Source organism: Phycodurus eques, chromosome 3 (genome assembly GCF_024500275.1).
Source record: "Phycodurus eques isolate BA_2022a chromosome 3, UOR_Pequ_1.1, whole genome shotgun sequence".
NCBI classification, from domain to species: domain Eukaryota; kingdom Metazoa; phylum Chordata; class Actinopteri; order Syngnathiformes; family Syngnathidae; genus Phycodurus; species Phycodurus eques.
The window spans coordinates 30,203,822-30,217,572 of record NC_084527.1 but is presented as its reverse complement, the minus strand read 5'-3'; the positions used below and the strand labels follow the sequence as shown (position 1 = coordinate 30,217,572).

General features: G+C 40.1%; 1 protein-coding gene across 1 annotated transcript in view; it reads right to left on the bottom strand.

The window, feature by feature from the left end:
- Positions 1-2,079: 2,079 nt before the first annotated feature.
- nsmfb (NMDA receptor synaptonuclear signaling and neuronal migration factor b) overlaps positions 2,080-13,751 on the bottom strand; it is a 36,783-nt gene continuing 25,111 nt past the window's right edge. Inside the window, exons 9-16 of the mRNA XM_061671074.1 lie at positions 12,210-12,337; positions 11,968-12,051; positions 11,404-11,437; positions 11,126-11,196; positions 10,209-10,288; positions 10,045-10,147; positions 4,451-4,526; positions 2,080-2,593 (exon numbers count right to left, since the gene is read on the bottom strand). Coding sequence (XP_061527058.1) covers positions 2,496-2,593; positions 4,451-4,526; positions 10,045-10,147; positions 10,209-10,288; positions 11,126-11,196; positions 11,404-11,437; positions 11,968-12,051; positions 12,210-12,337 — 674 coding nt within the window. The 3' untranslated portion in view covers positions 2,080-2,495. The remainder of the gene's footprint in view (positions 2,594-4,450; positions 4,527-10,044; positions 10,148-10,208; positions 10,289-11,125; positions 11,197-11,403; positions 11,438-11,967; positions 12,052-12,209; positions 12,338-13,751) is intronic.

Genomic DNA, 13,751 nt, shown 5'->3' with positions numbered 1-13,751 from the left:
AGTCTGTGGAGGGGTCACCGCTTGTCAATCTGGCAGTGTTGTTATTTGTTATCAGTTGTTGTGGACTGATGCCCAATTGATCAAATACAAGAAATAGTGAAAAGGCAGTGCGAACCAAGTTTATATGTAAGAAAACAGATCATATTTTTTAGCCATTGTGTCATCTGTATTTATATAACCTTAGAATTTTCTTGAAGTGAATCATAGGACTTGAAGTGAATCATAGAGCAGTGCTATTTTTTTTTAGTTTGATAAGACAGAAAAACACAAAGAAAAAATGTAGCAAGAATATGTTTTGTCCAGAAATCTGTTAAAATGTTGATGGGAACAGATTTTTGTTGACACATTAAATATCAGTTCATGAAATTAAAATAGTCAGAATGGATATTTTTCAAAAAAATACAAACCAGTGTGATACAATAATAACTTATCGTAAGTATAATCATGGACATATGATATATTGACAAATGCAGCACCTGCAATACACAATTTACTTTTCAAAGAAATACGCTCATGCAGACAGTGTCAACATCTGTGAGGAAAATAATAGAAAATGACGATTTTGTTCAGCTGTTCTCATATACACTTTAAAGTGAATCCATCCGGATGTTTGGATTTCTTCTTTGTCATCTGACATGACTCAGAGGAATCCAATAGAGGACAATCATAAAAGGTGCCGCACACAGATATTCACGTGCGCACCACACACAAAATGCAATCAAATCATAATAAAGAAGATGAATGAGGACGAGGTAATTGTGTATTTTTAGACCATCACGGCAAGGACAGATTCAGGAATGTACTGTCAAATTCATTCTAGTTGACACAGCACCAATTTCCTGATAACACTGGCAGTTATGCTACACATCATAGCATTTTTTTTCTTATTGTACATATTAAATGAATAAATCTATTATGTTGGATCTCACAAATATTATTCTGAATTAGTACTTGGTCATTAAACACCGACTATTTCAGCTGTACACAAGGCATTGCTGGATCAAACAGATTCACTTGACTATGTACAGTATACGCTATTAAAAACAAGTTAGACCACATTAGTCACATATGGTCTACCGGTATATATATGTAACATGTCATGGAACGTGTCTCATGTTGGCTTAATCGGCCATCACCTATCTGCTATGTAAATTGTGTAATATGAACGACGCATCCAAGACAATAGTTTTATTTGCAATCGAACTTTTAAAAATGTACCTAGTCTCTTATGTAATAGCACAAGCTGGTGTATCCCTTTAATAATGGGAATACAAAACACAGAGGTAATTTCATTTTAGTGCAGATTTGTTAAAATTACTATTAATACAAAAGTGTTGTAAATAATAGCAAGGAATATACTCTTCACTTTGAGGCTACTCTCAAATATAAAAATAAATAAAAAGAAAAATATTGAAAAGCACATACGCTATCTAACTATATAGAGAAGTTATAAGTATTAGAGTGACGTTCTCCTAATACAGAATGGCTTACGAACTGTGTTGACATACTGTACGCATGCAATATCAACGCACACTAGTTAAACACACACAATAATGACCCCCATAGCCAACAGCTCCAGAAAGAACAATTTGTGCTGTCGCAGCAGGTGAAAATATCATGTGGTTAACGCTACGCAAGATACAGGGCTGCAACTGTCTGTTTACAAATGTACAGAACACATGGATTACCAACCGTGACAGTTGTAACATCCTGCTGGCGTTGAAAGCCTTGTCTCACTAATGGATGTTGCAACAAGAACAGTGAATTTAATTCTCAGGAGCAAACAGTGGCTTCATCCTGAGATAATAAAACAGTCTGTACTAAATACTTATACATAGATTTTCAAGTAATAAAGAAAATGTTAAATGGACCTCTAATTTATTAATAAGACTAAATATCCGATCTTTTTTTTAAATACCATCAGAGAGAGAGATGCTGGAATTCTATTCTTCAATGCTCCAAAAAGCACTTATTTAGATTTAAACTCTAACATCTACATTTGACAATTAGGGGTGGGGGGGGGGGGGGGGGGGGGGGGGGACAACCCTCCACCTTAAAAGGGAAATTATATCCAAAGGTGGAAAAAATACAATCACCGTCAGGAAGAAGGAGCTGTGTTTACTTCTGTAAACAACTGTTTAATCTAGCATTCTCTGCACACTCAGAAAATCAAACTGGTTTTAGCATGTTCTGACACATTTAGGCTAAGGATGCAGAGTTCTTTCCTTCTCTCCCCTTTTCTTGTCTCTCTCGTTCGAGTTTCTCTGAGAGATTAGCAAGAAGGGAAAGTGGCTAGAGGAGAGACGGTACACCACTATAGCTGAATCTACTCGGCCACTCCGTCACTTTAGGAGAGAGCAATAAGTCCCAGCTGAGCTGGTGCTGCTCGCTGCCCGGGCTCTACCTGCGAGCTGCCTTTCCACAGCATCTGCCAGAAGCACATAGGCTCAGGTGTGAGATAACTAGCCAACAGGCCAGACAATGGGGCTTTGTCATCACAGCAGGTCGTCGTAGTCCAGCATTTTCGAGTGCTGGCGGCTTTTCCACAGACGGAACAAGCGGAAGTTAAAGTACATCTCAATCATCTCTTTACCTAGTGAGGGGGGGGGGGGGGGGGGGAGGCAGAACAAATCCTGATTACAAAATTGTCCATGCGTTTGGATAGGGCCGGCACATCACTATTGGGTTGTGGTGGCAAAGTGTACAAATGTAAAAGTACTGTAGAAAGGGGAGAGAGGCTTAAAAAAACACAGATGAGATAATGACATTCTATTGGGAAAATAGCCTCGCATCAATAGGTGTCAGGAAAATGACTGATGAGAGAAGTGCACATAGCGCAGCAGCGTTCACACCTGTTTGTTCATACTCCCTATTGCACTTTCTTCATCAGTAAAAAGACTTGCTGACACTGACTAATATCAGTGATTAAAATTATTTATGTCCATAATTCTATTCAAAAAGTTAAACTTTCATAGATTATAGATTCAAGGACCACAACTTTAACAATTTCAAGTATTTAGTTGTTCATTTTTACATAATTTGGGTTTCCAGCTCATAAAACCCACAAAATCAGGAATTAAAAAAATTAGAATACTGTGAAGATATCAGGCCAAATTTTGCAGGCCATAAATGTTTTAAACTGAGTGTCACAAACTAATCATCTACTAAACTCAAAGCACCTGCACAGGTTTCCCCAGGTGTCATTAAATTGCTTCAGTTTGGTTCAATTGTCTCAGTTTGGTTCAATATTGGAAAGACTGCAGACTTGACAACTGTCCAGAAGACCATCATTGCTACCCTCCTTAGGATGGGTAAGCCACAAAGGTTCACAGCTAAGGAGGCTGGCTGTTCACAGAGTGCTGTGTCCAAGCATATCAATGGAAAGTCTAGTGGAAGGACAAAATGTGGCAGGAGAAGATGTTCCAGCAAAAGAAATGACCGTGGGCTTCAGCGGCTTATCAGAGTGGAATGAGGCGGGTGTCACAGCTTCAAAAACCACCATATTCCAACGCATTCGGGAGATGGCCTACAATTATCAGGTTCTTCGGGTCAAGCCACTTCTGAGCCTGAGTCAACATAGGAAGTGTTTCAACTGGGCCAAGGAGAAGAAGGACTGGACTGTTGGCCAGTGGTCCATGGTCCTCTTTTCGGATGAAAGTAAAGTGTGCCTTTCATTCGGGAATCAAGGTCAAAGGGTTTGGAGGAAGGCAGGTGAAGAACAGAACCCGAGGTGCTTGAGGTCCAATGTGAAATATCCACAGTCAGTCGTGATTTGGGGTGCAATGTCCAGTGCAGGTGTTTGTAAACTCTGCTTTCTTATATCCAAGGTCACCGCAGCAGTCGACCAGAATGTTTTAGAGGACTTCATGATTCCTTCTGCTGAGGATCTGTATGGAGATGCAGATTTCATCTTCCACCAGCAAAACCTGGTTTGATGCCCATGCCATCACAGTGCTTGACTGGCGAGCTAACTCGCCGGGTCTAAACCCCATTGAGAATCTATGGGGTATTATCAAGAAGAAAATGAGGGGCATCAGACCCACAAACAAAGAGGAACTGACAGCAAGTATCAAGGAAATTTGGGCTTCCATAACTCCCAGGCAATGCCACAGGCTGATTGCCTCAATGCCACGGCACACCGAGGCCGTGATTAAAGCAAAGGGATTCCCAACCAAGTACTGAAGATTAACATATTGTTTTGAAAGTACCATATTTTGACTGATTTAATGTGACCCTTATTTCTCTCTTTTTTTCCCCACAAAAACTGAAGTAAATGGGGATTTCTTCACAGTATGCTCATTTTTTGAATTCCTGATTTTGTGGATTTTATGAGCTGGAAGCCCAAATTATGTAAAAATAAACAAATAAATAATTGAAATTGTTTAAATTGTGGGCCATGAATCTATAATCTATGAAAGTTAAATTTTTTGGTGGTGTACAGTGATCTCACCCTGTGCAGATAACTCTAGTGGGGACTTGAATTCCACAGAAGTGGGTCTCATCAGCCTCTTCAAAGTCTGAATCAGCTGCAAGAAAACAAGACAGAAGGAGAATGCCTTTTTATATAAAAACAAAGTAATTACGCAGAGATGTAATGGAATGTCTGTAATAGAAAAGGCCCCAACACAGAGTGTCTTAAACCAGCGTGCAATGCCGTTGTAAAGGTCAATAGTCTACGCTTCGTCATAACATTTTCACTCTATTGAAAAAGCTAATCTTTAGAAGCTCCTGTTGTATAGCAGGGCCACATGCTAAATACAGTACTGTACTTCATTACTGTCTCAGACTTTATAACCCAATTTCCGCCACTGATTTGTTTTTTAAAATTTTCCCAGCATAGTTTGTCTGACCAGCGGCACGGTGGCCGACTGGTTAGAGCGTCAGCCTCACAGTTCTGAGGACCCGGGTTCAATCCCCGGCCCCACCTGTGTGGAGTTTGCATGTTCTCCCCGTGCCTGCGTGGGTTTTCTCCGGGCACTCCGGTTTCCTCCCACATCCCAAAAACATGCATTAATTGGAGGCTCTAAAGTGCCCATAGGCATGACTGTGAGTGCGAATGGTTGTTTGTTTGTATGTGCCCTGCGATTGGCTGGCAACCAGTTCAGGGTGTACCCCGCCTCCTGCCCAATGACAGCTGGGATAGGCTCCAGCATGCCCGCGACCCTAGTGAGGAGAAGCGGCTCAGAAAATGGATGGATGGATAGTTTGTCTGACCCTCATCAGTTTGCATCATGTTATTCTGACCAATGTATGCCTGAATAGTCATCCCCTCTCTGACTTCTACTTGGGTACACATTTGGCCACTTTCGCTGGACCACCTCATGGTGGCCAACAGAGACTCCCAAATAAAGGTCCTGTCTCATCATCATGTCATTCTGCATGCGTTTCCATGTCATGTGATTTCAAACCTGTATCCAAGTCGCCTCGTTTCACATCTGTTTTGTCATCATGTTGTTCCATGCCTGTATCTTCATCACCTTGGCCTGTGCGCATCACTTCCCCCTAGTCAATCCCCCTGTTTCCCCGAGTTCACTTTCCCTACTGCCTGACAAAGGTGTGAAATGGAGTCACAGGACTTGGACTCGAGTCATGAATTTGATGACTTTATACTCTACTTGACAATATGTTAAAAGTTTTGGAACTCAAGTTGGACTTTAACAGCAATGACTTGTGACTTCAATTGGGCTTGAACCCATTGAATGGAAAAAAGCTGCTTCGACCAAAGCACACGTCATAGGTTTCTCTTTCTTTTGTTCTTTAGGCATATGTGCACCTTACTTTTACGATAGGACAACATGATAAGTGACAACATAATGTCGAAGATCTTAATGATTATTTATTAGGGTGTCCCACCCTGTTATAGCTCATGTGTAGTTAGTTCTTATTTACCTTTAACAGTGAACGCCCTGTTGGGCACGCTCTGGTAGAGGAATTGACTAAGAGGTCATTCTTTCACACACTACCAAAAGTAATGGTTTCATTAAAAAAAAAAACAGTACAACATACAGTAAATCAACCATAAATGTGACAGCTAAATAACGTATGCGTTCCAAGAACCACTGTTAACATACCCAGAAACGACAATGACATATAATGTAACAATAAGGACGTTAATTATTGCAAAAAAAAACAACAACAACAAAATCCACGTTGCATTGAGGGACTTGTGCGGCTTGACATCACATATGCTTGTTTTTGTTAGTATTAGCAGCTAGCTTTGTGAGCGATCACGCAAATAGTTCCACGGCGGGCCGGCCGTACGCTGTCTGGGCTTTCTGTACATTACAGTACATTAGTACATTAGTCAGTGTACTGTGCTCAAGAATCAGTCTTGTACTGTATTTCTTTTTTTATTCACTTTATTGACCAATTGATCAGTACACAGCTACCATCTATTCAACATGAAACAACATTCTTCCCCTGCGATTGGCCGGCGACCAGTTCTGGGTGTACGCCGCCTCTCGCCCGCAGATAGCTGGGATAAGCTCTAGCACGCCTGCGATCCTAGTGAGGATAAGCGAAACGAAAGATGAATGTACAACATTCTTCTTCGTGTCCTTTTCTTTGGTTCTTTTTGACGTAATAGTTTTACATAGTGCCCACTAGTGTTCCGACTGAGATAACACAGTTGAATAAAATTGTACCTTTATAACAAGATGGCAAACTTGTGTTCCTGTTTTTTTTAAACTAATGCCTAATGTTTTTGATACTGTGAATTTATGTGAATTTAAGAAAAATACTGTTGATTATTTAAAAAGGGAAACCAATGGGCGTTCATTCTTAAGTGAAATGTCTAATTTTCTCTTGTGTATTCATAATTGCTCCATAACCAAGCAAAAATATAATTGATCCTTTTACTTGTCCAATAGTATTGTCAGTAGAATATGCGATTAATAATTGTAGCACGACTGGATACAAATTCTTATTTGTGACTGTTTAATGTCACTTCAGAAATGAAGTGAAAAAAAGTACTATTGTTGTATGATTGTTTTTGGTATTGACGGGGAAATAAACAAGCCCACCTACCCCACACCCCACCCGCTTGACAATTGGCTGTGAAGGTGCAAAAGTTTAGATCAGGCCTGTAGTTTTCTTATAAAGGTTCAATGTACTTGTTTATCAAATTAGTTTTGATGAATAAAATGACTGAGTGTAGGACTTGCGACTTGACTCGGGTGTTTCCTGTCTCGACTTGACTCTCCTGACTGAATCCTGACCCGGTCAAGCACCTCATGTGTGGCATTCCAGATGCCCACCAGCCTGCCCCTGATTAGCCTCTTACGGTAGTTTTGGTCAACCTCCAGAAAGACCTGGACAAGATGTGCCCAACCTGTTTTGGACAGTTATTGTTTTGCTTATTTGGATGTCTAGAATCAGTCCCTTAAGGAGGTCGGGGTTACGTCATGATGTGTTTTTGGTGACTTTTCAATTTCTATGATTGGATTTAGCTGTTTCCTTATGTCTTGTTGTCCTGTGTCCCTTGTTCATTTCCTCCCAGTCTGCTTGTTATGTGTTTGTCTCCACTTGTTCTCATCAGCCCTGCTCCTTGTGTCTACCATTTAGCTGCCTCCATCCATTTGTCATGTCCAGGTGGGCCTCGTTGTCTCGTCAGTTTGTTTGTATGTAGTTCCCTGTTTTCTTTAAGTCGGCCTCGCTTCATTGTCCTTTGTCAACTGTCGTGTGTCATGTCATGTTGCCCGTCATCTGGGCTGGGGAGTGTTTCCTTGTTACTTTGCATCTTGGTTTTTGGAATTTCTTCATTTAATATTTTTACCCTGCCACCTTGTACCTTTTTGTTTTGCCCTTTTGTGTATAAATAACCTTTTGAATTTCCCCTGAACTCCTGCCTTCCTTGCCGGCTTTCCTGTGCTTGGGTCCACCTTTTGACTGCCCACCACCGCAACCCAAAACGTGACAAGCTGATAGCAAGGCAATAAACAGCATCACCTGAACATAGCGCACTCTATAAATAGTGTCTACCCAGCTGAGCTTGCAGGAGTATGCACAGGCTGCAGGAGTTCAATGTATCAATGACGGCAGTGCTAATATTACATATGTATTCCGAAACATAAATATAGTATGATTTTCCAATTAATATCTTGCAGCTAGTTATACTCAACATAAAAAAAGCACAGTGATGAATGTCCATGCTTGTGAGTAACTGTTTCCATTTAACAAATTACATTATCTTGGTTTGCCATAATAATACTTCACAGATGTTAGGCAATCAAGTGATAAAATACATTCGTAATTCTTGTTTTTATCCCACACGATCACCTTCCTGGAAGATGCAGCTATATACATTAGAAAGCTCTGTGGGTGATTTAGTGAAGTAATGACATCTCAAAATTGGAAAATGTATGACCTAAATAATTTTTATGAGCCACCTTGAAATCCGAATCACTTCTTTGCCGAGTACAGTGATAACCATGCGGCATATTTGTAGAAATTACCTCATTACGTTGTCACAAATGCATTATTTTTAAGAATATGAGGGATGGACAGACAAAAACAAAAAAAGGTCCTAGTACTATAATATAGACAACATCACATCATTTGCATCATTTTACGTGATGGTGACTTACAAGATTGTTTCACCACTAAGAACATCTTAAATTTTAATCAGTGACAATATTGAAGTTAAAAGCAAATGATTTACAGGTTGGTAACAGCTAGAATTGGGCATTGCCATAGAATGCTCAATCTCTCCCATTTTGTTTGTTGGAGCCTTCGAGATCATTCCTAATAGGGCCAAGAAAGATGGTTGGAGGACTGAAGCTACCATGAGGTCACAGATTACCACCAGTGAGATGCAAAATAACACCTCAGGCATTAGCAGGGGGTGGCAGGGAGAGATCCCTGCCATCACTTTGCCACCAGGAGATATACTGGAGTTAAATATTCATGACTCTTGGTCCCCATATGATGATGCGTTTACACCCACCGAGGTGTTGAGCAGCACACTTGCACAAAGGCACCAGAGGAGGTCCAACAGGCAGCAATGCCCAGCAAGTAGACCATCAACTTAAAAATGTTATACATAAAAAGAATGGGCTATGGGTGAACTGGCATTTTGATACAGATTCCTTTTTGTTGATTAGCTTAGTTGACACAAATGTGTGGTGAAGAATGCATCCATTGCTATAACAAAATTCAGTGAGATATCGGTGATGGTACCAGTATCTATGGTTTAGCCTTCCCAGAGGCCAGTGCTCTACTGAGTGCCATTCAGACTCAAGACTCAAGAACATTCCCTATTTTATACGTGGAGTGCTATATATTTTTTTTAATACAATACATATGCCAATCCCAAAGTCCTAGCATTAACTCTGTTATCAAGCTATTCATTTTAATTTATATTTGTTTGCAAACAGAGAGTAACGCTTTACACTTGTTTTCTTCTATTAAAAGTCTTGCACAGCATCTGTAAGAGAAGATAATAAAGTAGAACTACTTTAATGTGTAGGCATGTGCATGTGCGATATGTGTGAGTTGCCTGTATATGACAAGTGTGCATTTGACTCTGTGGGGATGGATGGGATACAGGACGAGTGCTACGGGAGGAGGTAGGAGTGTGTAAGTAAATGTGGCATCATGCAATTGTAACAAGGGTCAGTAAATCCATCTGCGAATTGAGTGGGCGTCAAGGCGTCTATTTTCCTGTCATTCCAAAGTGTGGTGTATATTTGTGTGATAGAGAGCTCCTTTTATTTCATTGTCCTCCCCTGCATGTGCTAGGTGGCTGCCTGACAGCAGGAAAAGAGCAGTAACCATTTACCACTGTGCATACACTTCCTTATTAAAAATACCCATAGTTAATTATTTTCTTAAGCAAGACTCTCGGATATAAAGAGCGGAAGCCAACAGCTTGCCTCCTGATTACCTTTACAGTGTTGTTCACAACATTTGGAATTCAGCATGTATGTATTTGCACTTGCATTTACTCTGCGTGAGCATGCTCAGTATGCGTGCATGCATTTTTGGCATTTTATGTTGTTTTTTTATGCCGAAAGGTTGTATGTTTAGTCACAATACAAAGGCTACCTTCTCTCCATTTGCACTCCCCAGCACATAGCAGCCCATGATGTGGATGAGGTTGGGCTCAGGGTTTAGCTTACTCATCAGCTTGCCCAGCCGCCGCCAGAACCTGCATACAGAAGAGAGGTTACGAAATCACCGACAATGGGGTAAAATCAGGTAGAACTTACTGGACCATATCTTCCTCTTTTTCCACTTTGGCAAAGGTGGCCACTTTATTCTTCAATAGATACAGGTGACCTGGTCCTCCCTGCGGAAAGATTTATTTTAAAGTTCATGACAGATAGGTCAACCAATCACTTTGATGCAAGCAAAGAGTGGTATGGAACAAATTATTTGTTTTGGTGCCATTCACAAGTTTTGACAGTGGAAACACACACGAAATACAGAACTGTATTGCTTGAAACAGGGATTTTTGCAACTCATAGGGCTATTAGATGCCAAGGTAACAGTATTTTTTCCAAGGCCAAAAAGATACTTCTTGAAGATAAAAGTGAAGTGTTGAGTTTACAAAGTCAGTACTTTTCAGATTATTACCCAAGTGGACACTTCACACTCTTTTCTGGGAGGGCAAAGATAACCGAAACATGATAATATAATAATTTATAAGTTAAGAATATAGTGGAACAAATTAGTAACACAGTGAAATGTATCTGTGTTCTAGCTGGTGAATACAATATGGCTAAGATGTAAGTTGACAACATTGTATTCCACCCAATTAAGATTTCACTGGAACAGACTTTCTTCTAAAACAAACAGAATAGTCCAGTTGCGATTGATTCAATGCCCTGAGAATTAAATGACCTGGATGAATGAGAATATTCACAGGCATATTAGAATAAGAAGTTAGTTGCAAATGCCCAGTACTGTTCGTACAAAATAAGCATCTATTGTATGACATGTGATGACCCAATAATGTCACATCCATCCATTTCCTGTACCACTTTATCCCACAAGGGTCGCGGACGTGCTGGAGCCTATCCCAGCTATCTTCGGGCGAGAGGTGGGGTACACCCTGAACTGGTCGCCATCCAATCGCAGAATAATGTCAGATCATTCCTAAAATACTGGCCATCTTGTCACTCACTTGGCAGAAGATAACCATGTTCCAAATTTTGCAGCCTTTTCTGTAGGCAGTCAGCTTCTTCTTGATCTCCTCTGAGTGCCATAGTGTGGAAGAGAGAGAGAGACAAAGAGAGAAAGGTGTCATTTCACCACTCGAACGATGAAACACGTTGTCTGTCCCTTGACATTATCATATCAAACGATGAATCATCACAGTGCCTCAACAACTGGACATATGCCACCTTCCCACCTTCGTACTACATTGTGCCCCATGCTAAAAATGCAAAATGGCATACTCACCAAGGATGTCGTCAAATGTAGCATGTTCGTGGTCCTGAAAATAGGAGAATAATAAGTATTGTTTCACCACATTGAGCAGACAAGTACAAAGAAAGAGTCTGATTTTTTTTTCTCCTATAAACAAATCCATCCATTCATTTTCCGTACCGGTTATCCTCACTGGGGTCACAAAGTATGTTGTTATTTTAAAGCAATTCTTTTTAACAAGTCCCCACAGTAAACACCACCGTACCACATTAGATGGCCATTGGGTATAGAAGTCATAAAATAACTTTGTCCATGTTTTGATTTTTGTGTTAATATACTGCATCTAGTTTTGGTTTTAATTTGTTACTTTTTTAAATGCAATTGAGTTGCATCATACCTAGAGCTTTGACTATCATTTTGTTTATCTTATCAGTTTGCCCCTGAATTAGTAAATTTGAGTCACTCATTTAAAACAAAAAAATGCTTTTTCGTTTGCCCGGGGCTTTAAATACATGAAACCATAAAGGTTTAAAATATAAACTGAATATAAAATGAATTAAAGGAGATTCTGTAAAGAATTTACTGACTTCTACTCACATAAAGAATAGGAATGATGGAAGGGTCATCCCTACGAATGATGTTAGGAACATATTCAGCCTTTGGAACCTTGGAGGATATAAGCTGTGGGAGGCAAACAAACATGCAGAGACCGAGCGAGCGGGAGTGAGAGCTCAATACTCCTAACGTATCATATAGAGTAAAATGTTATATTATACAGTATATGAAACGCATTCATACAATAACTTCAGCATTGCTGAAAAGTGAATTCTGATCCTTACAATGATTTTAGGTGGGATGAAGTCATCTCCTTCACAGGCTGCTCTCTCCATCTCTCTTTCATCCCCCCACTCCGCATCCTCATCCAACCCTTCATTGAGGGTACCTGACGAGGTCTGGACATCACCACCTGGCTCAGACACAAACACACGCACACATGCATGCATACACACGCACGCACACACACGCGCGCGTGCACGCACACACACACACGCGTGCACAAGGAACAAAGGGTGAGATGAAAGGGTAACACAAACAGGATTAAAGAGTATCTTTTAAAAATTAAAGAGATTAAAGAGTATCTTTTAAAAAGTGCTGCACCTGTCATTTTATTTACAACCCCAATTCCAATGAAGTTGGGACGTTTTGTTAAACATAAATAAAAACAGAAAACAATGATATGCAACTCATGTTCAACCTATATTTAATTGAATACACTACAAGTCAAGATATTTAATGTTCAAACTGATAAACGTCATTGTTTTCATCAAATAATCATTCACTTCGAATTTTATGGCTGCAACACGTTCCAAAAAAGCTGGAACAGGGTCATGTTTACCACTGTGTTACATCACCTTTTCTTTTAACAACATTCAATAAACGTTTGGGAACTGAGGACACTTATTGTTGAAGCTTTGTAGGTGGAATTCTTTCCCATTCTTGCTTGATGTACAGCTTCGGCTGTTCAACAGTCCGGGGACGACGTCCACAATTTCCCAAAAAAATTTTAAATGTGGACCCGTCGGATCACAGAACACCTTTCCGCTTTGCATCAGTCCATCTTAGATGGGTTCAGGCCCAGAGAAGCTGATAAATGGCTTGTGCTTTGCATAGTAGAGTTTCAAGTTGCACTTACGGATGTAGCGCCGAACTGTATTTACTGACATTGGTTTTCTGAAGTGTTCCTGAGCCCGTGTGGTTATATTCTTTACACATTTGTGTCGTTTTTTTTGATGCAGTGCCAGCTGAGGGATCGAAGGTCAAGGGCATTCAATGTTGGTTTTCGGCCTTGCCGCTTACATGCACTGATTTCTCCAGATTCCCTGAACCTTTTGATGATATTAAGGACCATAGATGATGAAATCCCTAAATTTCTTGCAGTTGTACGTTGACGAACATTGTCCTTAAACTGTTCAACTATTTTCTCACACGCTTGTTCACAAAGAGGTGAACCTCGCCCCATCTTTGCTTATGAATGATTGAGCAATTCAGGGAAGCTCCTTTTATACCCAGTCATGGCACGCACCTGTTCCCAATTCACCTGTTCACCTGTGTGATGTTACAAACAGGTGTTTGATGAGTATTCCTCAACTTTCTGTCATTTTTGCCACCTGTGCCAGCTTTTTTTGAACGTGTTGCAGCCATAAAATTCAAAGTTAATAATTATTTGCTGAAAACAATAAAGTTTATCAGTTTGAACATTAAATATCTTGTCTTTGTAGTGTATTCATTTATATATAGGTTGAACATGATTTGCAAATCATTGTATTCTGTTTTTAAGTTTAACACAATGTCCCAATTTCATTGGAATTGGGATGTAGGAA